This window comes from Biomphalaria glabrata, chromosome 2, assembly GCF_947242115.1.
Source record: "Biomphalaria glabrata chromosome 2, xgBioGlab47.1, whole genome shotgun sequence".
In the NCBI taxonomy this organism is placed as follows: domain Eukaryota; kingdom Metazoa; phylum Mollusca; class Gastropoda; family Planorbidae; genus Biomphalaria; species Biomphalaria glabrata.
The window spans coordinates 21,298,360-21,323,623 of record NC_074712.1 but is presented as its reverse complement, the minus strand read 5'-3'; the positions used below and the strand labels follow the sequence as shown (position 1 = coordinate 21,323,623).

General features: G+C 34.3%; 2 protein-coding genes across 5 annotated transcripts in view; both read right to left on the bottom strand.

Annotated features, from left to right (window-relative positions):
- LOC106051654 (ADP-ribosylation factor-like protein 6-interacting protein 1) overlaps positions 1–25,258 on the bottom strand; it is a 29,187-nt gene extending 3,929 nt beyond the window's left edge. Inside the window, exons 1-5 of one of the 4 annotated variants that reach the window (XM_056022060.1) lie at positions 25,109–25,258; positions 14,897–15,060; positions 8,830–8,949; positions 8,535–8,652; positions 4,447–4,531 (exon numbers count right to left, since the gene is read on the bottom strand). In XM_056022060.1, coding sequence (XP_055878035.1) covers positions 4,447–4,531; positions 8,535–8,652; positions 8,830–8,949; positions 14,897–15,036 — 463 coding nt within the window. In that variant the 5' untranslated portion in view covers positions 15,037–15,060; positions 25,109–25,258. Of the gene's footprint in view, positions 1–4,446; positions 4,532–8,534; positions 8,653–8,829; positions 8,950–14,896; positions 15,061–21,012; positions 21,237–21,782; positions 21,909–25,108 lie in introns of those variants that run through there. The other 3 variants (XM_056022056.1, XM_056022058.1, XM_056022057.1) reach the window with 3 other exon arrangements.
- LOC106057162 (ribosomal L1 domain-containing protein 1-like) overlaps positions 1–25,264 on the bottom strand; it is a 187,793-nt gene that overhangs the window by 86,394 nt on the left and 76,135 nt on the right. The gene's annotated exons all lie outside the window — the stretch shown is intronic.

Genomic DNA, 25,264 nt, shown 5'->3' with positions numbered 1-25,264 from the left:
TAGAGATCCAACTGATCACCTAAATAAGTAGAGTAGAGATCCAACTGATCACCTAAATAAGTAGAGTAGAGATCCAACTGATCACCTAAATAAGTAGAGTAGAGATCCAACTGATCACCTAAAAAGTTAAGTAGAGATCCAACTGATCACCTAAATAAGTAGAGTAGAGATCCAACTGATCACCTAAATAAGTAGAGTAGAGATCCAACTGATCACCTAAATAAGTAGAGTAGAGATCCAACTGATCACCTAAAAAGTTAAGTAGAGATCCAACTGATCACCTAAATAAGTAGAGTAGAGATCCAACTGATCACCTAAATAAGTAGAGTAGAGATCCAACTGATCACCTAAATAAGTAGAGTAGAGATCCAACTGATCACCTAAAAAGTAGAGTAGAGATCCAACTGGTCAACTAAAAAGTGGAGTAGAGATCCAACTGATCACCTAAATAAGTAGAGTAGAGATCCAACTGATCACCTAAATAAGTAGAGTAGAGATCCAACTGATCACCTAAAAAGTAGAGTAGAGATCCAACTGACCACCTAAAAAGTTAAGTAGAGATCCAACTGACCACCTAAAATCAGAATGGAACCCTCCCAGACAGTGTCGGTGGCATCTGGTGCAGTAGCTCAGGGTGTCATCCCTTCCCATTAACGTTCTCCAAATATGTTCTAATAAACACTATTGCTAGTTAGTTCTTTTTGTTGAACAAATACAGTGGTCTGATTACCTACTATTATTAATTTTTACTCAAATGTAAAATGAGTGTCTATTCTATTATAAAATCCCACTGTTTATGACATTTATTCAAATGTTATTACAAATTTTAGAATGATATTTAATTAAAATTAGAAACAAACTTAACATCACTTGAACAGGTTTCTTTTGTTATTCTTTAAGACAGAAATGGTATAACGCTGTGCTTTGACATTTAAACTTAAACTACCATCTAAACGTGTTTGGGCATATGTCTAGAGATTTTAATATAACTATCTTTTCCGATGTGTCTGCTTTTGCAAAGATATAAATTTTTCAACTTGGTTGTCATCCCCAAAATGATTTCACCCGGTGCAACCGCACACTTCACACCCTCTTAGTGACGTTACTGTTCCAAGATACGCACCCCCACCCCAACGTCAATTAATACATTGGAATAGACCGTCTAGGAAATGTTTAAAAAATTAGCCCGCACAAATAACTGGTTCCCATGCGAACAGCATAGTGCACTATTACCCACTAGTAGGCCTGCTAATCCTGATCATAATCGCTCTATCTACTTTATACTTATAGGTCTAGACCAGGGGTGGGCAACATTTTTGTATCGAGGGCCGCATTAAAAAAAGTTTGGGAATGGCGGACCGCACATAGAAAGATAAGCTTGCTGTGTAGAATGTCTTTTAATTCATATATACACTGTATTACGATTTTATAAAATTGTCTTTTAATATCACAATATCCCCACAAATATACAGTTGTACTTAATGTGCAGTATTTTACTCCTTACACTCGTGCATAATGTTTCTTAACTGTGAAACTATCTTACTATTTGTTACCCTTTTGTGTGACTGCTGTCAAATTACAGTCAATCAACATTGACCAGTGTTTATACTTGTTTAGTTTCCACAAAAAATGCTTGCTCACTGAATGAGACAATTTATGTTCCGGAAGTTTAATGTTGGGACGAGCGAAGCCTGCCCTTGTGGAGCATCACCAGAGAATGCTGACCATGTCCTTCAATGGTGCATACTAAATCAAGGGACCCAAACAAGACTCTCCAAAAACTATTCGAAGAACTGCCTGATCTGGAAACCACTACACGGTTCATCTCAGATATAGGATTACTGATCTGAACCCTCCAACATGTAAAATGAGAACAAAGAAGAAGAAGAAGAACAGATGTATGTGTACCCAAATAGTGTGAACAGCAGCAAAGTTTAAGTGTGGAAATACAGCTTCTGGCAATCTTAAAACTCTCGTGGTAGTGCTGACTGGAACTTCTCTTTGCTTTTAGTTATGTCCTCTGGAGCTGAATCGGCTTCTCTTAATAAGTGTTGTACTTTTAATCATTTCACTAAAGATAGTTTCACCTTTCAGCATAGGAAAATGACAAAAACTTTTTTTTTTTTTTGCTTGCCTGTAGAAATGGGAAAGCCTTTTTTGAAAAGATTTAACATGCATTTGCATTTCTTATGTAAACAATCAATTGCAATAGCAATTACAAAATACATGAAATTTTGTCTTACACTCTTCATTAGAAATATTGATAACAAAGTCACAGTCAATGTCCTTCAAGTAACATAACAATTTCATCCTTGAGATTTTATACTCTTCTCATTTGCCTTGCCCATGCTAAGCAAGCGGATACATTGGGTTATTTATTCATGAATCAGAACTACCCGTGGTTAACTCCGCTAGCTCTTTTAAGTTTCATTTCTGTGCATTATATGGTATATTAATATATGAATAATATGCAGCTTTGTACAAACTTTCCTGTTTCAAGTTTATGGTTCTCAGTCAAAGATCGAGCTCCATCAGTTGTTACACTTGCTATCTTGTTCCAAGCATGTACAACACTCAGAGATTGTGTCTTGAATTGAGTGTATTGATGTATAGCCAATAAGCATAATCTTCGTTTACTTAAAACTTTTTATAATGAGACAGTTTCAATAATTTATATAGATATTTTTTAAATATTTGTATTTTTATATCTATATACTGTGGGCACACCTGATTTCTGTAGGTGTCGGCGGGCTGCATAAAACACCTGGGCGGGCCGCATGTGGCCCGCGGTCCGTAATTTGCCCACCCCTGGTCTAGACTATACCCTAGAATTAGAATATAGAATCTATAGCTAGAATAGATTTAGAATATATCAAGAATCTAGAGCTAGACTAGTTCTTAGACACTGACCCTAAAAATTAGATGGTTCACTTTGGGAAAAGAAAAATGTAGCTGTTGCATCAGAACTTTGAATGAAACTTTGAATGATCTAAAATATCATGATGTCCGATTTTCATTTTCTCTTCTAGTTTCTGAGATCTAAGCAGGACGGACAGACAGCTCCACAAAACTAATAGCGTCTTTTCCCCTTTCAGGGGGCCGCTAAAAATTGCCCAAGTCTGAATTTGAAAGGCTGATGTGTTTAGCCATTGTGCTACCAAAGTACCAGTACTTATAAAAATAGGTTTTATAGTTTATTGTTACTTTAAACATTTTTAACAGAGGACCTATTTCTCCACACATGGCTCATCTCCCCTTAACTTAGTACATTTTCTATATAAAACAAAATTATTTAATTCATTACTTTTGATTGAGTCAAATGTTGTCATCTACAATAAATGATTGTGCAAAGTTTAAATTTGATCCATGAATTTGAAGTGGAAGAAATAATAAAGATTCCACCCAGACAGAGTAAATATAGATCAATAATTATTCATTTTTACTGTGTCAGTATTAAAAGGAAAAATAAATTTAAAGGGAAACTCCGATGGTTTTGACAATTTTTGATATAATATGTGTTTTGATTTACAGATAATGAATATATTATTCTTTTTTTAAAATTTGCAATAATAACTTAGTAATTGATGTTTTTCCGACATAATTCTCCTGCGCATCCAAAACAGTCAGACTTTCACCGGGTCTATGTGACGTCACAAATACGTTTAATTTAATCTATTGATTTCTGTATAATGGGAGACCATACAGCACAGTTTACATTCTCGTAAAAGAAATATATCTTCGTCTATGCAGTTAGATCTAGGATCTTGTATGCAAACAAAAAGTGCGTATTAAAAGTAGATTTACATGCTTGACTAACCACGGCAGTCTGTATTTTCTCGCTAGACCACTCAACACACAACAAACACTATCGCTAGGTTGTCTTGTCATGACAGACTACACGTAGTCTCAACTAGCCTTACACTGACCAGCTTGTTGGAATCATTCAGACACACGATCTATTTACTTATTGGGATAGGGAGAGGCTTAGATGAAAATGTTACTTTTTTTTCTCGAGTTGGTTATCCTAATGCTTTTGGATCTATCTATACATGTATTGATATATATATATATATATATATATATATATATATATATATATAACAGTATCATAGCTCTGGACTAGGCCGTCACTAAGCCTAACAGGTACTGTAAGAATGAAGCGATACGATTGGTTAAATCTAGTTTCTCTTTCAGTATTGTTGAGGGAAGTGACGTATGAAATAGCTTAAAACAAAATCTCAAAGAATCCCATTTTTTTTTAGATGTCAAATATTTACTGACTAATTTATTAAATTTAAATGTTTCTAAGCATTTAAATACAAAATGGCAAAATGTTTACAATTACAACTTTTTACGCAGAATTTAAATATGTCAATAACTAAAATTTGAAAAAACCATCTGAGTTTCCCTTTAATTGGTAAATGTTCCTCTGCATGCATTACTCACCCATTAGGTACGTGAGAAACAAGTTATCTATCAAGTTGCCAATCCATGCTGTGCTAGTCAAAATGCCCATTACAATAAAAAAAAACTGAAAAGCAATAATCAAAATATAACAAAAAGGCTAAGATTAAAAATATAATATATATAGAATCAGCATCTACAAATCCTAGCGGTACTTTAATACTTTTTTAAGACAAGTTCTAAGAAACTAAAATATGATTAGTGAATATTTATTTTACAAAAGTTAGACAAAATAATTAGCAAATTATGGAAACTCAGTGATGTGAAACAGTAAATGAATGTAATATAACTGGAAATGTCAGCTACTCAGTACCCATTCACTGTCTCAGAATGGCATAGTTTAACAAGAAATAAAAATACTTGAAAAAAAATCCAATAAAGCTTATATTAAGCATAAATGTATCAATTAGTTTGTATCAGTCATGTAATTAAATTAGTTATAGATCTGGACTAACAATAATAAATCTGTGCGATTAAAATATTTCTACCAATTGTTTTTGTTTAGCGCAATTTCAGGCCTTGTACCTATTTAATACGGTATGCATAAAGCGAACCTCATTCCATTAATGTCTTTTAATAGAATGTTAAGATGTTACATTCCTTGACTGACTATGTCATGCTGACCAGACATCTGCACCTCTGTCTAGCTGTGTGGGTATATCTCCAGGGGTAGAGATGAACAACTCTCACCCTCTTTTTATTTGTTTAGTCTATCACATTGAGTTCATTGATAGACATGACCACAAGTCAAATACGATGGACGTAGGTTTAATGTCAGCATATTGACACATGTCATAAAGGAACTGTGTTTGTTTACTTGGTAGTAAAAATTCTGGGGCTGGACTTCAAGCCACACCTCTACACGGAGAAAAATCTCAATCACATGGCTGGATTACAGAGTTTGCTTACTTGGATATAAATCTCAATTAGTAAGCTGGACTAAAGATCAAACACCTAAACAAGTACTCAGAACACAAACCGGGAGATTTCATAGCCCAGTAAGCCAGTAACTATTTTGTAGAAAAAAGTACAATGCTCAAATTTGTGTATATCAGCGTAACAGACATGACCATCTACTCCTTATTTTATTTTTTAGTCCTTGACACAAAATTTATTGGTTGGCATTGACTATTTTTAAGCCACAATGGATAAACGCAACATGCTAAGACAGCATACTGACACTGTAAATAAATATTACGGTTGAGTTACTTTTTCTAATGTGTTAACTTGAATATTACTCCTGCGTTGAGTGTCTTGATTAGATAACGATATTCTTAATAATTTGGGAAGTGTCAACTCCTTGTTAATACTGCTTTTTACACATACTTATTATATAACAGAATACCTTTCAGTTCAGTTTAAAATCGCATAAAAGAAATTAATCCAAAGCACCACAATCAGATCTAGCAAACAAAGAAAAAATATGCTGGAGTATTAAGAAACACTTGACCTCTGTAACTAGTGTATGGGTATTAATATTGACTGACCATGCCTTCTTCTTCTTCTTCGTTCTCATTGTTATGTTGGAGTGTTCAGATGAGTAGACCAATACATGAGATGAACTGCGCAGTGGTTTCCAAATCAGGGAGCTCTCCATATAGTTTCCTTTCTATTGGGGTGATTTGGGGCCAATGTCTTATACGGGCCTCTTGGTAAAGAGAGCAGTTTTGGAGGACGTGGTCTGCATTCTCTGGTGATACTCCACATGGGCAGATTTCACTGGTTCCAATTTTGAGCTTCCGGTACATGTGTTGTCCCATTCTGTTGTGTCGGTCCTGAGTCGAAAGATTAGACGTTGGTCTTGTCGGGATAGCTTATAGTGAGCGTCATCTTTCTTGTGATTTGGATGAGAGCTCGTCCATTTCTCATTTATTTTATTTATGATTAATTTCTTCAATTCTTCTGGATAGAGTGCAGAGTTTATTAGTGAGTTAGTTCTCCCACTCTTGGCGAGTGTGTCAGCCTTCTCATTTCCTTCTAGTTCTATATGAGCTGGTATCCATTGAATAACAGTTTTTTTGCTGTTGTTGTTGAGCTTTGTAAGTGCTGTTCTGAGGTTTTTACTGACCATGCCAATGTGTTATTTTTTTGCCTGGCCACTCAACACTATTGCGTATGCCCAAGGTAAAAAAAACAACAAAAAAAAAGTGTGGTGGTCAACACCATCAACTATAAAAAAAATTTTTTAAAAATGTGTGATGGTCAACACCATCAACAAAACACTCTACACTAAGACTACATGTGTAGGCCCACTATGTCTATTTGACAAGGTTGTTAAAATAAGTCAAACACACAGTCTATTTATTTTTTTTGGGGTAGGGAGGGTGTGGATGAGTTTTTTCTTCTATATTTGGTTTTCCTAATGCTCTTAGATCTATATAACTGTAAACATAGATCACAATAATAGGCCTACAGACTACAATTTAATCTATGCTTCGGCACCATTTAAGGTTCAAGCTTAAATGAATAGGAATAATAGGCATAATTGATGTTTTTGTTGTTAATAAAATATTGTTTGCTGCAAATGGATTAACCTAAAACAATAAATATTGACCTACAACGCTTCAGATTCCAACTATTAACTAACAACTACTATCAGTATTTAGCCTTTGAAGCTAGAACCAGAGGTGGTCCTTGTACTTAAAATTACAAGCCTGATGACCAGTTTGTTGATCTTAAATTCATGAACACATACACCCACCCACTATACAAGCCAGATTGCACTTTACTTATGAGAAATTTACATTAGTAACTAGTTAAATATATATTTATATTTTACATCGACCATCCCTCACACCCTCTTACAGTTGGTGGCCTCGTACATACACAGATTATATAGATTAGTTTGTGATAGGCCTATCTGTTTATAAATACTGTTAAGATTTAATTCATCAATCAGTAACAGAATTTAAAACAATAAGGTAAATAAAAGGAAAAAAAATTAATACAAATATAGGTATGTTATTTAACAATTTTGCAAAATGTTCAGCAACACAAGCTATTTACAAGACATGTAGGTATCCGGCTCCGGACCAATATCACATTTTACTAGGCGGCCATATCCGCTAGAGCCAAATATCAAAAAGTACTATCTGGTGCACCCCTACTTTCAACATGCTATGATCCTATTATTTATCTGGACCATTTGAGAAAGGTGAAGGGGTAAAAGAAGGTGGTATCTGAGTGAATGTTACCATGATCATTTTTTAAATGTATTAAATGACTGAATTCAAACTCGAGAGCTTGGGCCAACACACTAACCACTGTGTGAGGGAAGTGCTTATGAAAGCAGGTTTATAGTTATCTATTGCTAGTTTCAACTTTTAAAGCTTTCTCTCTAGAGTACTAATTATACCACTACATCAGTCGAGTAAAATTTCTTTCCCTTGCTCCATACCAAACAAAATAATTAATTACCAATCCTTAATTAACTAATTAGTTTATTTTGCTAAATGTTAGCTTGGTCTAAGATAGGGTATGTGAAAAATAACATATACAAACTTTTTACCAGACATAGCGAGTTGATAAAAGTTGTGTAAAAACAAATGGTAAAAGCAATAAATAAATATTGTTTTCATTCAAATTTGTTTAAGTCATTAAAAATAAAATGGCTGTCATATGCTCATTATTATCTCAGTCCATTGAAAAATCATCCTATAAACCATGTTGGTATCAAGTAAGGACATTACATTTATCTAGAAGATGTAAGATGTTGCTAAATTGTATGTGTATTTATAGAACCGGATTAAATTTATTTCTTTTTTTTTAAATAAAAACTTTCCAGTCTCTTGATATTCTAGCTTGATTTAGTAAAGCCTGAAAAAGAATTTTGAATATTGGTGCTAGCTTACTGAATATTTGATTTACTTAGCTTGGTTGCAATCATGCCCAGATGCTGTATTAGCCTTTTCTGTTAGCTAAAGGGAGGTGGATTCTTTTTTTTTTTTTTTGGTAGAAACAACAATTACTAATAACTATGAATATTAAGAATTAGATTAAAACATAAACTTAAGATTTTCAGATCCATTTAATTTCAGATTCCAAATTAGTCTGTTTTTCTTTTCACATACCATTTTAGCATTGTGCTGTCTCATAGCTGAAAGTCCATGATATGTATCAATAACATCCTGCTGAAAGGCTGCAATTTTTTCACAGATAGATGAAAACCTGATTTCTTCTCTCTCTGTCCTAATGTATAAAATAAAGAAAGAACAATACTATACTAAGCTTTAATGAAATAAAAGTGTTGAGCAGTAGGCCCTAAATGCCAACAAATGTTATAACCTGAAAAATGTTAATTAATACGTAGCTTAAAAACAAAAGTTAAGATTAACTTTCACAAAGTGTAGACACAAGAAATCTGACCATGTTTTGTATCCAGTCACTGTAGGTCCAACAAAAGGTACAACAAAGTCAATAATCCCTAAAATAATACCAACAAGAGAAAAAGCTGTCAGAGCAGAGATCTCTGTGTACCAAACAATGCTGAGGATCAACAAAAAATAAAAATATAGTGTTGTTTTTTTTAAATGTATCCATTACTTATGTTTGTTAAAAAAAAACAACAGGATTCTTTCACTCTATAAGAAACTTTTTAAATCTCCAGAAGAGATGGGAAGATCATTGATGCAAGACTCTTGTGACATCTCATTTTAGTCTGTTTAGATGTTCCTCTGAATAGGTGAAAGAAAGGGAGTCAGTGTTTCATTACTGTACTTTCTTACAGCTAGGATAAATAAAATGTATATTTTTTTGGTCTCTATTATGGTGCTCAGGTTGAAACAAATAAAAGACCATTGTTAGTCTAACAGAAAAATGAATAATACCATCCTATCAGCCACCACAGGTAATTGCAAAAGGCATTAGGGTGGTTGATGTAAAACATAGGCGTAGCCAGGATTTTTTTGGCTGGTGTGGTGTGATTTTTCTTTTGCACACACACACATAATACTATATCTATCTATCTATCTATCTATCTATCTATCTATCTATCTATCTATCTATCTATCTATCTATCTATCTATCTATCTATCTATCTATCTATCTATCTATCTATCTATCTATCTATCTATCTATCTATCTATCTATCTATCTATCTATCTATCTATCTATCTATCTATCTATCTATCTATCTATCTATCTATCTATCTATCTATCTATCTATCTATCTATCTATCTATCTATCTATCTATCTATCTATCTATCTATCTATCTATCTATCTATCTATCTATCTATCTATCTATCTATCTATCTATCTATCTATCTATCTATCTATCTATCTATCTATCTATCTATCTATCTATCTATCTATCTATCTATCTATCTATCTATCTATCTATCTATCTATCTATCTATCTATCTATCTATCTATCTATCTATCTATCTATCTATCTATCTATCTATCTATCTATCTATCTATCTATCTATCTATCTATCTATCTATCTATCTATCTATCTATCTATCTATCTATCTATCTATCTATCTATCTATCTATCTATCTATCTATCTATCTATCTATCTATCTATCTATCTATCTATCTATCTATCTATCTATCTATCTATCTATCTATCTATCTATCTATCTATCTATCTATCTATCTATCTATCTATCTATCTATCTATCTATCTATCTATCTATCTATCTATCTATCTATCTATCTATCTATCTATCTATCTATCTATCTATCTATCTATCTATCTATCTATCTATCTATCTATCTATCTATCTATCTATCTATCTATCTATCTATCTATCTATCTATCTATCTATCTATCTATCTATCTATCTATCTATCTATCTATCTATCTATCTATCTATCTATCTATCTATCTATCTATCTATCTATCTATCTATCTATCTATCTATCTATCTATCTATCTATCTATATATATATATATATATATATATATATATATATTTATATCTATATATATATATATATATATATATCTATATATATCTATATCTCTATATATCTATCTCTCTCTCTCTCTCTCTCTCTCTATATATATATATATATATATATATATATATATATATATATATATATTAGGGGTGCACCGGATAGTACTACATGACAGCTCGTTTTACTGAAGTTTTTGCAAATCTTCTATATAACATACCTATATTCATATTATTTTGTTATTTACTTTCTTACTTTAAACTCTATCACTGATTGATAAATTAGAAGCATTTTTTTTTTACAGATATGCTTATCATAAACTAATCTTTGTAACTTGAGATGGTGTGTGCGTATGTATTGTAAAGTAAAATGTGGGATAACTCATGCAGAATATATAAACTTATATGTAACTAATGTAAATCTTTCAAAGGTAAAGTTCACTCTTGGTTTTATAGCGTAAATCTTTCTTAAGTACAATCTAAGTTGTATAGTGGGTAGATGTTTGTGTTCATGTATTTGACACCATCAACTTGTCATTAGGCTCGTGTTTTAAAGGCCACAAACCGCTTCTGGTTTGTATCTAATACAGATAATGGCTTAGTAAATATCTTAAGTACAGCAAATTTGCAGCCGTATGCTGGCCATTAAATTTTGTACAATGCTAAACATAGCTGCTTCGGTCAAATGACTCATTCAACCAATGGGCAGTTAAACCAAAATATGATTCGGTGGTATTATCAGCTGTCCAAGTGTCCGTTGAGAAAGCGATGCTTTTAGCATCAGATAGCATTTCACGAAGCTTTGAGGAAATATTGTCGTAGATATCTGGAATAACACGTTCTGTAAAATATTTGCGGCTAGGCACAGTGTATCTTTTCTCCAGTACTTGTAAAAGTCCAATAAATCCAGGCTTCTCAACTACTTGGTAAGGTTCCATGTCAGTTGCAATCATCTTTGCTATGGCCAAGTGAATGAGTTTAGCATTATCACTATTAATATCCCACAATTTAGCTTTGTCTAAGACCTCTTTAATCCCTGGTTGCTGCTAGAGTGTGAGGCTTGACGAATCACTGGAGCTCGTAGACGTACTGGCACAGGCAGTGATATTACTTGATGCTGATTTCAATGCAGTCATTTCGTTGAATAAGTCTGGGTGTTTCGAGCGTAGATGACTAATCATAGTGGTGGTTGAGAAGTCTTTAGGTTTGCCTGGTTTACCACGTGACATTACTATTTTACAAGCATTGCAAACTGCTTTAGAGTTGTCCATTGTTTTGACATTAAAGTAACGCCATATAAGTGATGACTTTTTATCAGTCATTATTATTACTGTTTAATTTACTAAATGCCCTTGCAAGCCACTTTTATACCCGTGGCTTGTGTAACAAAATACTTGTAGGGGTGTGTCCTGTAGTTCAGCGCTCTAATTTACATTTCTCTTCAAGTAAACAAACTTAGTGTCATCATCTAGTGACCTCTAGACAGTGTCAATATGTCTTAACAATTTGGTTTGTGGTCCAGACCCTTGATTGACAACCTATCTCATAATAAACAAACTCATACCAGATTAACCTTATGGAGATTTGGCTTGTAGTCCCGCCCCTAATAAAAATTCTACTCCAAGTAAACAAACTCAGTTCCCTCATAAGATGTGACCTCTAGAAAGTGTCAACACGTTGACATCTGGCTTAATGTGGTCAGCTGCCTATCCGTGAACTCAATGCTATGGACTAAACAAACAAAAGGAGGTGGGGGTGCTCATCTCTACCTCTGGAGATATACTCGCACATCTAGACAGATTATCAGCGTGACGTAGTTAAGGAATATTAAGTGTTTACAAGACCACTCAAAGTTCAAGACAAGCTTTTAAAATGTGCCAGACATCGCTGCTACGTATGTAATACGAATTTATAATGTAAAGTCTAGTCCACCCCCTCCCCCAATAACAAACCTAGTTCCCTCGTGTGACCTCTAGAGAGTGCTTACGTCCATCGTATCTGACTTGGGGTCACCTGTCAATCAATGAACTCAATGTGATGGGCTAAACAAATAAAAGGGGGAGGGAGTTGTTCATCTAGAAATATACCTGGTTACCTTAGAGGTGTGGCTCTTGTAGTCCAGCCCCCCCCCCCTAATAAAGATTAACTACTAAGTAAACAAACTCAGTTCCCTCGAAAGGTGTGACCACTAGAGAGTGTCAATACGCTGACATTAAACCTACGTCCATCGTAATTAACTTGTGGTTACCCACCCATAAAAAACTCAATGTGATGGACTAAACAAATAAAAGGGGGTGGGAGTTGTTCATCTCTACCTCTGGAGATATACCTGCACAGCTAGACAGACGTCTGGTCAGCATGACGTAGTCAAGGAATGTAGCATTTTAACATGTTAACTAACTTACTCAAAGGTCAAGACAAATTGAAAAAAGTGCCAGCCATTGCTGCTCTGTATGTAAAGCGCATTTATGATGTAAAGTTTCATCTCTATTTATATTAAGTTATTAACACGCCTTGTCTTTATAATAAACGATGTTTGGAGCATATTCATAATGGCTCTATTTTTAAGCACATTATTTTGTTTTCATATAAACATTAATACATTCTACAACAGGCATTAATGGAACGAGGTCCACTTTATGCATATTAAATAGGTGTATTTTTTACTATCCGGTTTACTATCCGGTAGTGATATCCGACCGGAGCCGAATAGCACAGGATAGTAAAAAACGCCGGATATTCGACCGGAGCCGGAGCGACTATCCGGTGCACCCCTAATATATATATATATATATATATATATATATATATATATATATATATATATATATATATATATATATATATATATATATATATATTGGCCTCCTTCAGTCGTAGAACGACTATGGTTCATCTCAAACACTTTTTCAAGAAAAAGCATGCCTGTTCGCAAAAAGGAAAAAAAAAACGATAATAACCCATTTCTAGAAAAAAAAATTCTACTGGAAGAGGGAGGTTAACATATAAACCCCTCCTTGGCAATAATTATTGAATTTGGTGACTAGTTATCATTCAGTTTTTTTATTGGAAAAAGTGAAGAGGGAAAACTCAAAACCCCTTTTTTAGCTACTCATATGTAATTTAGTGCCAGCAGTTTTGCTTTTCTTTTTATAGGAAGGGGGTTTTCACCTTAAAACCCACTGGAAAAGGGAGGGGGTAAGCTTAAAACAATATAGAGGGAGGTTTTAAACTTAAAACCCCCAATAGCTATGCTCATGAAAATTGATGACTAGTTTGCTTTAGTTTTTTTAGCGAAGAGAGGGATTTGTGAAAAGCGTTGTTGATTTTAATGATGTTGTAGCCGTTTTATGGGGGCTAGAAATTTAATTTTAAGTCAACCCTTGCCCAAAATTAAACATATACAGGCAAAAGGTTGAAATGCAGACAACTAACGATGTAAATACAGTAAATTACAATGATATATTACCAATAAAAGTGAAATGAAAATAGGGGGGCAACTTACAAGGGACTGCTAAATTTACAATAACTGGCATATGCATTAATCATCATTGATTGGAGTTGCTAAGAGAGATTTCCCCTATTGTCTGTCTTATAGCAGGTGGGGCAACAGAATGAGCTGGGTCTCTAGTTTGTAGAAAAAGGTGAAAAGGAAAATGCACACATTAATTTATTGCATCAAGATGAGAAGGGAAGGGGGGGGGGGTGAGAGAGACACAACCTGGTGACCTGCGAAGATTAATCTCTCTTCTTTCACCTTTTCTTTCCTTACGCCAAGAGGGCTGAGTAGGGGAGAGAGGACAGGCGAAGAAGTAAAATTCTCTAATCGTGCAGTGTGAGGGGAGGGCAATGGTAGGTCTCAATGTGTGTCTGGAGTTAGGGAGAGATAACATTTGGCAAGGTGTTTGACTCAGTTTGGGTTAATTTTTAAAGTAAATGAGGGGGCAATTAATACAATTAGAAACTTTCTCCTAATTGAAAGGGAGAAAAATAAATTAATTAAATAAATGCTGTTGTATGAATGATAGCTTCAAAGCCTGCTGGAGGCAGGTTTTCAACTCAAAATCCTCTGGATAGGGGTTTTAAACTCATAACCCCATTTTCTACGCTCATGGAATTTAGTGACTTTAGTTTGCTTTAGTTTTTAATTGAAAACAGGGTTTTTAACTTCAAAACCTCTTGGCCACACTGATGCAAGTGATGGTTTAACATAAAAATCTACCCTGCAATAAAAGAAATTAGAGGGTGGTTGAACCCCAACCTGTTTTGTCATCATAGTTGCCATTGCACGGTAGTGGTTATACAGTCTAGGTGGATAAAGAGATCTGAAATAGTTCATGAACTCAAGACTGCAAAAACAGTTGTGATTTTTTTATTTTTTTTTTATAGAACCTTTAAGACAGTGATGTAATTCATTCTAAACTTATGCCTATACTTTTAATCGTCAATTATTCAGGGGGGGGGGGAGAGTATTAGGTGTTTCATAAGAGAAATTACAATATTCCCAATAATAATAAATGATATTTACGAGAAAAGGAAAGTTGTTGTCCCAACTAAAATTGCCGGATAGTAAGGCTGTTCCCACAAAAGCAGACTCTCCAAAGGTAACAAAACTTCTCTCCATCCATGCAGATCTTGTTTTATGTCTGATGATAATGTTTCTGACATCTCTGAATCACCACCACCTGCTAGCTATTTTTTGTAAAAGATAAATCATTTAATGTAAAAAAAAAATATTAAAACCATGCAGTTTTTAGACTAATAAGAGAATGTGTAAAAAATAATTCATACAGTTATAGTTTGAGTTGAGCTTTAATTGCCCAAAAAGTACAAGAGTTTTTACCATGGAATAAAACAAAACTCTAAATCCAAATTCTATTTCAACTAGAATCTAGATCTACTATTCTACTTCTTTTGGACAGACTTATTAACAAAAAAAAGTCTATTTTACTAGACTAGTTGCTAGTTTGCTAGATCTAGATCTTAATCTATGTCCCCACTAAAAAAAAAATGTCAGTAAAAAGAATGCCTCTTGTAACTTGTTCATCATAGTTCATGTTTGTAGAAGTGACTTATGACATAGGTTAGAGTTATTTAAGTTGACTATTTACAGGAAAATTGACAACAAAGTCAGAGACTGAAAAATAAGGCAGAAGACAGACAAGAGTCTTGATGACTAAATAAAATGTGTGGTAATTTTCGTCTTTAGAACAAGTTAAGCACTGCCGCTGCAATATTTACGCTTGAATTTGAATAGCTGCATAATGATTAGTCCCACTCTCAATTGCTCCTTTCTCATCAGAAAATAGGACATGTTCCGAAAAAAGACTAGAGTAAAGCATGGGGCTCGATCAGTCATGATGTGTATGAAAAAAAAAAGTAAAGTTCCCCTTTGAGACCTTGTGGTCTATAGGGCAGATGATGTAAAGGTCATTCTGTTTCTGTGGCATACGGTTAACGAGGGTGTCATGTGACCAGCACAATGACCAACCGCCTTTACTTTTCCCCCAACTTATGTCAGGTACCCATTAGAGCTGGGTGGACTCAGAGGCGCCCAATGATCCCGAAATAAAAAAAATCCCAGTCTTCACCAGGATTCGAACCCCAGTCCCCGGTTCGGAAGCCAAGCACTTTACCTCTCAGCCACCGCGCCTCCTATGATGTGTATAAAGGCTCTCAATTGGCTCACTTTATTATTACTAAAACTACTTTATTTGAACATTTACAAAAGGACTGCTATAATGCTACTACGCAGGCACCTTTTTTTTTTTCTCACTATCCACACATGTTGCTTCCTTTTCTTTGTAAAGGGAAAATTCATGACTATGCGACTATTAAGCGTGTTAGTCCTCTCGAGCAACATAGTTTTTTATATCGATAAAAAAGTACCAGAGTATTGTAGAGTATCAAAATCAATATTTCTAATTTTAAAATGCAGATTAAATCAATATGGAAATCTAGTTTTCAAGATCAAATAGTAAAAATTATTTGTTGACCAAGTACTGTACCATAAAAATTATGTGTGACATCATTTTTACAAGCTGAGACATTCAACATGGGAGAGCTAATAGTAAGCTGTAGTGTCTAATGGGAGCTAGTGTCCAGCCAGTTTTATCAATTGCACTGAGCTTGTTAGAAGAGAGCACTAGGTAAGGTCACAAAGAATGTTGTAATCAGAAGAACATGTTAGAAGAATGGAGATGCTCTGAGTGGGAAAGCGTATGAGACCCCCTATCACTCCCTCACTTTCTAAATTATTCTCGCATCAGAGGCATTTTTCTAGCGCGGCCAGCTACAGGTAACACTGTTGTGTTTAACGACCTTTGTGAGAGGTCAGTTACAAGCCATTTATAAATGAAGTAGGAAACGTAACAATAGCTGGTGTTATTGCACTGACATAAAAAGAAGATGACTTCATAGTGAAGTTTAAAAATTAAAAATAGTTCACTAGGAGCAGCAGAAGTGTATAGTATACTTGATCAAAAGGATGCATAGTGATCATAGTGGCAAGTTGAGTTGGATAAACCAAGCTCATGAGGTTTGGAAGATCTATATATATATCTATACAGATTCTTGAGAATGCCTTTTGGTATATCCTCAGCGAGTGAAGTACTACAGAAACATGCTTATCAAGTATTCTGAGACATCCCACGTGTACACATGCCGACATGCCATGTCAGTATTGTCAGTATTGACATGCTGATTGCAGCAAAAGATGAAAAAGAACATGATCAAATTTTACACCCAATCTTTACTCTAAATATTTAAATTTTGCAAGCTGTGGCAAGGTGTGTCATTATTTGGAAGCAGTCAAAAAAAAAAAAAAAAAAGCAAAGCTGGGCTAGGTAAGTTAGTAACTAGACCTAGATTATTTTAGATCTAGCTAGATCAGATAGATCTAATCTAACCATTATAAGTATAATAGAGAGAGTCTAGACTACTCTAGACAGATCTATTTTTTATAATTATATTATTATAATTATATCATCATATCATGTCTAAGTCTAAGACCCTAAGACTAACTTGACTAATCCAAGCAGAGCCAATTAATTATATAATTATAATAATAATATTTAATATATATCTATATATAAAATTATAATCTAAACTATTTAATATAATAATAATAAATATAATATAAATAATATTTTATAATATTATATATATATAATATAGAGAGTTTATAGAGACTAGCAGTCACTAGCTAGGAGCCTAGATCTAGATTCTATATTGAATCTATATATATATGAAGTCTATCTATAATAAAAATTATAATGAATAGACTGTCACTATAGTCATAGACTATAGTCACATAGTGTCACTATAGTCTATAGATCTACTATAGATGCTCTAGAGTCTAGACTAGATGATTCTATGAGAGTCTATGTCTATATAATATTAACTATAATTAACTATATAAATATAGTCTTTATATATTCTATTGAATCTATATATATTATATAATAATCTATATGAAGTCTATCTATAATAAAAATTATAATTTTTATAATGAATAGACTGTCACTATAGTCATAGTCATAGACTATAGTCACATAGTGTCACTATAGTCTATAGATCTACTATAGAGATGCTCTAGAGTCTAGACTAGATGACTATATATAATAATTAACTATATAAATATAGTCTTTATTATATAGATCTATAGTAGCTTCTTATATTAGGCACAGCTCATCAAAATCTCCTTTAAGAAACACGTCGCTTTTTTTGTTTATAATTAATTTGTTTTTATGTTTGGAGCTAAAAACGATGTTTCGGGACAGTGCATGTCCAATTTTAGATAAGTTCCTGTATTTTTGTTCCGCTTTTCCAAAGCAGATGGCAGTTTTTTAGATTCTCGGTAACCAAGTATGTAAAGCTATTGTTTAAACCTCCCCCGGCAATTCATACCCATATAAGGGATGAAGGCTACATTATGAGCCTGTTTGATCGTAGGCTGGTGGATCTATCAAAATAAGCTTCCAAACATCTTTAGAAAGACATTCCAATCACATTCATACTGTTAGCTGTTAAATAAAATTAAAAAAGGAGGTGTTTCAATGAATAATAATGAATTAAACACATTCTCCTATAGTGCACAAGGCAAAATCGAAATAAGAAATATTATTGGGATTAATAAATCTATGATTTTTTTCAATAAATAAATGTGACCTAGATCGAGAAATCTAGAATATATAATTTATGAATGAAAGAAAAAGTGCGGGCTGCTAATTTGAAGCCAGAGACCATGCCCACTGCAGGTGATCATGCCAGGCGAGCGCTGGTGGTGAGGAGAGGTATACACTAAGCGTGTAGTGTCACAACCTATCATACAGGCAGTGGAGGGAAGGGGGAGAGAGTCATGAAAAGAATTATAAGCATCTATGGGAGGGAGGGGATGTTAAGGTGTAACAAAACGAACTTCCAAAATATGGAAAGAAGATCGAGGGTCCTTGGATGGGAATTAAAAGAAAGAGACAGAGAATACATGTAGCCTAGTTGAAAATATCATGTTTATTAAATTATAATGATTAATTTATAGATCTATGATTTATAGAGATTTATTTGTCTGTTTCTACACATAGATTATATAGGTAGGCATATATAGAGAGACAATATACTATAAATACATATTGCAGAAGTGAATCTACTTCTTTTAATACAATCTAAATAATTTTTAATTAACACAGATATAATTTATTAGCAATAACATAGTGGTGTTTCTTAACGGTGCTCGATGTGTGCTGAAGGAGAAAGCACAAAAACTGCGTTTATTATAGGAGCATGAAGTGACCTGATTTATTTTAAAATAAAATCTTGACTATGAGTGGTAATTCAAAGAAACACAGCTATTTTTATAGTCCTTTAGTTGCAGAATGAGAATCTGCTTTCAGTTTTTTTGTAAGTTAAACCGTCACCAAATAAAAAAATAAAATAAAAATTTGACCTAGTTCCCAAATACGGTGTGCCTAGTATAAGAATCTACTAGATCTATATAGACTATAGATCTAAATAATTCTATAGAGTATAGAGTATAGAGTATATATAGTAGATTCTTATACCTGAACACCGACTTACGGGAACTAGGTCAAATTTTTATTTTATTTTTTTATTTGGTGAAGGTTTAACTTACAAAAAAACTGAAAGCAGATTCTTATTCTGCAACTAAAGGACTATAAAAATAGCTGTATTCCTTTGTATTACCACTCATAGTCAAGATTTTATTTTAAAATAAAGTGGGTCACTTCATGCTCCTATATTGAACGCAGTTTTTGGGCTTTCTCCTCAATTGGACAGTGAGCACCGTCATTGTACACCACTATGTAATTGCTAATAAATTATATCTGTGCTACTTAAATTTTTTTTAGATTGCATTAAAAGAAGTAGATTCACTATTGCAATATGTATTTATTTCCTCATATACTCTCTCTCTGTTTCTCTCTCTCTCTCTCTAGTACTCTATATATAGAATATATAAAGAATATATATATATATCGTTTATAGTTTATTATTTATATACCTATATGTAATCAATGTGTAGAAACAGACAGAAATAAATCTATATAGATTATATATCTATAAATTAATTATTATAATTTAATAAACATGATATTTTCAACTAGGCTACATTGGCTACATGTATTTCCTCTGTCTTTTTTTAAATTGCCATCCAAGGACCCTCTTCTTGTTTTCATAAGTTGGATGTTTGTTTTGTGACACATTAACACCCCCCTCCCTCCCATAGATGCTTATAATTCTTTTCATGACTCTCTCCCCCTTCCCTCCACTGCATGTTGGATAGTTTGTGACACTACAAGCTGAGTGTATACTTCTCCTCACTGCCAGCTCATCTGGAGTGATCACCTGCAGTGGGCATGGTCTCTGGCTTCAAATTAGCAGCCCGCACTTTTTCTTTCATTCATAAATTATATATTATAGACATCTCGATCTAGGTCAAGCTTATTCATTGAAAAAATCATAGATTTATTAATCCCAATAATATTTCTTATTACGATTTTGCTGTGTCCAATGAAGGAGAATGAGCTGAATTCATTATTATTCGTTGTACACCCCCTTATTAAATTTTATTTAGCAGCTAACGGTATAAATGTGATTGGCATGTCTTTCTAAAGATGTTTGGAAGCTTATTTTGATATGCCCATCAGCCTACAATCAAACAGGCTCATAATATAGCCTTCATCCCTTATATGGGTATGAATTGCCGGGGGAGGTTAAAACAACAGCTTTACATACATGGTTACCGAGAATCTAAAAAACTGCCATCTGCTTTGGAAAAACGGAACAAAATTATCGGAACTTATCTAAAATTGGACATGTGCAGTCCCGAAACATTGATTTTTGCTCCAAACCTAAAAACAAATGAATTACAAACAAAAAAAGCGACCCGTTCATTGAAGGAGAATTTGATGGGGTGTCCAAAATATAAGACGCTACTATACTAGATTACTAGATCTATCTAGAATAATCTAGAGGTTTAGATGTAGTACTATATATATCTATAGTTAATATAGATCTAGATTCTATCTAGATCTAAATCTATCTAGATGATACATTGAATTTGAATGATTGATAGATCAAGTAAAATCAAGTTAATTTTTTAATTTTAAGTCACAAAAAGTGACTAACCGTCAAATCTATGTGATTCATGTGATGAGCTTTTTTACGAAAGCTTGCATTAGCCATTCTTCTTTTTTCTGTAAAGATCTAGAATATATAGATCTATAGTTTAGAAGTAGATCTAGACTTTAACTATATTATATTCTAGATCTAGACTAGTCTGTAGATTAAGAATATAGAGTCTACTAGACTCTAGTTATAACTCTTAGATAGATCTTATTGAATATATATTCAACCCTGCACTTAAAAATAAAACAACTATTTTCACAATTTCTGTAGATCTAGCAGTTCGTATTTTTCATGGTATTTTTCTTCCAGGATATTTATTTTTTCTAAATATATAGATAGATCTAGATCTAGAGTAATTCAAGAGTCTATAGACAATAGAACAAGACCAAAATTTAATACAAAAATAAATAATATTAAAAGAGAATATGTAACACATATAAGTCAGATACAGATAATGTTAGGCATGTTTCATATCCTCTTCACATGAGACAAACAAAAAACTTCAAATAGTCTAGAATAACTCTAGAAGAATCTAGATTATTCTAGATTGATTCTAGATCTATAAGCGATAAAATCATAATAGATTCTAGATTCCATGGGATTATTCTAGACTAGAATCCCAATTCTAGAAGCTCGATCTATCTATTGGTATTATCTAGATATTCTAAATCGCAATTTCTGGCATATCCAAAACAAAAGATTTATATACGTAGTGGTAGGCCTACTAAAAATTAGTTACCCAAAACTCAACACAAGTTTTGTAGACCTACTTTGTTTAACAGTTCAAAACAAAACTTTATAATTGCGTTTCGTTTGGTGCTTCTCAAACTTTTACCGGTGGCGTCCCCATAAATGAGAAAAAACTTCGTTCGCGCCCCCATAGTAAGCTGGCGACCGGGAGAGAATGAAGTCAATGTAGTCCAGTAGGGAATAGGAGCCGAAGTCGCCATAATCCCATTGATCGTTAGAAAGGCTTTTATTCAATCAACAGGTTTGGACACGGAGCTCTACACCCCAAGTCCTGTTTGAGAGCTCCCAGCAGTGAATGGCCGCAACGCGCCGCGGTCCTGGGTGCACTCGCTATAAGTGGCCGAGGGCAGCGCTAACCATGGGGAGTTTACCTCATATTCCTATAATGTAATCACCACTGCTCCGTGCAGGGGCCGCCACTCCAGCTAACGGGACACTGATGTCGGCCCCCTAAGTGTGTGGATTTTTTTGAGTGGGTTGCTGGCTATTTGTTCCATCCCCACCCCGAGTGAGATAAAAAAAAAAAAAAAAGCTCACCTAAGGTATCCCGCAGGGGCCTTGTTCGCTTGCCAAAAAACTCAAAAATATCAAATATATCAACTAGACGTTTCCACGGAGGCGCCACGCTGAGGCGACGGGGGCTGAATCCTCGGTGTTGACGCTCACAGTATGGTTCGGAATTCGGAAGGGTTTTAAGAATGTAATGAACAAGAAACGTCAACAGAACCCCAACTTTTAGGTTTAAAAAAAAAAAGCACGCCTAGCATTTTCATGCATTCTGAGCTTCAGAAATTCTCTCTCCTGGTGTCTACTACTCATAGTAAGAATTAAGAGCGCATGTCGAAAAATGCTAAATTAAAAAAGTGGTCGGGCTGGCTGACATTGAAGTGCCTTCTTGAAATCAGAGTGCACTATTCTTTCACAGGTCTAATTAAGTCTAATAAATAACGAGGCAGCACTGGTCAATTTTTATAATGCGAGGAAGATTCGAGATAATATAGCGCAAGTACTGCCACGTGATAGCCATTGTGTATTAAAAATTAGATCGTAATTTGTATAGAAGTGATAGAGAATCACGTGGCTAAATGTTGTTTGTTTACGATTGGTGAATGAGGTCCATTCTTGTGTTGATTGTCTACAATAATTGTTTCTCTGTGAGAACAGAACATGGTGTCAGAAGGGTTCAACGCATTGGTAACAGAAGCGGTTAGTAGTAGGCCTATTTAAAGCGCTGTTATCAAAGATGACTAGGTCTAAATCTAGAAGTATTTAAAGCTGGTCTCGGTTTCTAGAAGACCAGCGGGGACCCTATATAAAGAGCAATGGTGCCACAGTCAAAACGGTTCACTACAGTCCGGTTTACTATAACACAGTTCAGTGCGATTCAGCGGTGTGATTGTGTACAGCGCATTACGATTGTTCGGTGCGGAGTAGTGTCAAGACATCTCGCGAGTACGAGACGACGTCTTGTGACTGTTGTATGCTTTAGTTTTATACTGAAGAGGGGTTTATCATAAAAAAAATTCGGAGGAGGTTTTAAACTCAAAATCTCCCTCATGGAATTAGGTGACTGTCGTTAGTATTATTTTTTGTTTTATAGAAGAGGAGGGTTTTAACCTCAAAACCAGCTAAAGGAGAGTTTAAACTTAAAACGCCACTTGGTGCGCTGGGGCAATTGATGCTTTAACATTAAAATCTTGCCTAAAATATCAAAGCAAAAAAAAAAAGTCATAAAATCCCCCCCCCTTTGGGGTGATTTAATTTCGGGTTTACCCCCCCCCCCCCGGCTACGCCGATGCTAAATAATTAAATATATAAATTAATTATGCCATAGAAATTTTTCCAAAGTTAAAAACTCAAGCTTATGAAACAGTAAAAGTGTATTGGCCACTAAAAGAAAGTATTCATGAAGAGAATGGAAAATTGTTTTATAAAGAACAGAAATTCTCGACAAGTTGCACACATCATTTTGATCTTGAGAAAGCCAGGTCGAAGTCTTGGCCAGGATTATCCAAAGATATTTTTTTCGACAATATTGAAATGTTCAACTTGTGCAAAGTTCAAAAGAAATAATGTGAAAGAAAAATTGCTGCCTCATGCTGTACCAGACAGACCATGGAAAAGGGTTGCGAATGATTTGTTTGAATGGCGGAATAATGACTACTTTCTAGTTGTTAACTATTTCTCCAAATAAGGGTTGCGAATGATTTGTTTGAATGGCGGAATATTGACTACTTTCTAGTTGTTAAATACCCTGAAATAAAGCGGTCTGAAAACAAAACTGCGAAATGTGCTATCAGGGCACTGAAAGGTATTTTTGCTCCACAAGGCATACAAGAAGAAATAGTGAGCGAAAATGTGCCATTCATCAGCTACAAATATTGAGAATTAGCTTCTGAATGGAGTTTCAGGATAACCACATCAAGCCACAGGTACTCTCAAGCAAATGGTCTAAGTGAGGTGTATGTTGGTATCGTTAAGCAGATATTCAACAAAGCATACAAAGTGGGAAAGATCCATATCTCGCGATGCTTGAGCATAGAAATACTAAAATAAGCGGATTGCCTAATTCACAATCACAACTGCTGATGAGTAGAAGTCTCGGGGACATCATTCCAACTGCTCTTAAGCTATTGAAACCATCGGTACCTGAGAATAAAGGGAAATTACTCAAACAGCGATAGATGAGAAGCGAATTGAAATACGAAGCTTATGCAAGATTTCCTAAAGAATACTCTGTCGGAGAGAAAGTGAGAATTCATTTAGATCAAACATGGCAGAAATCCGTTGTCATTCAAAAACATTCGTCACCCAGATCGTACAGCATATGGAAAAACGATGGAAAAACCTACAGACGAAATCAACGGTTTGTAAACAAGAGTTTTGACAAGATCTTGAGAGGAGGGTCCTAGCAATGGAATGATCCTAGGTATCACATTTTAAAGACGCATCTAACACAAAGAGATTAGAGACAGGGTTACTAGAGCGATTGGACCCCACGATGACCTGCTAACTATTGTAAAAAAAAAACCCTTAAAGTTGAAAAGGCCATATTACAAGGTCATCGGGGCTTGGAAAGGCTTTCCTACAGGGAACAGTACCAGGAAAAGAAGAGGGGGCAGACAGAGAAAGCGATGGGAAGAATGGACGGGTTTGCCATTGAAAGAGGTTCTATCCAAGGCAAAAGACAGAGAGGAATGGAGAAAGACGGTTGGCAATCTATGGGATAGAATCATAGATGATGGTGAAGGTGATTTGACGAATACATGTCTGGGTATTATGATACAGATGAAGACACCGAACAGCCAACTGTTCGAACTAACGAAACAAACAGTGGTAGACTTACGTCTAGAGAACTTGTTGTACCAGCCAAGACAACCAGAAGTAATCGAGTTGTTAAAGTTCCTAGTAGATATCAGTCTTAAGAACTTAAAATGATGGATGTGATAAGAACTTTGATAAGAACTTTAAAGGAAGGATGTGCTAATATGTTTATATTACG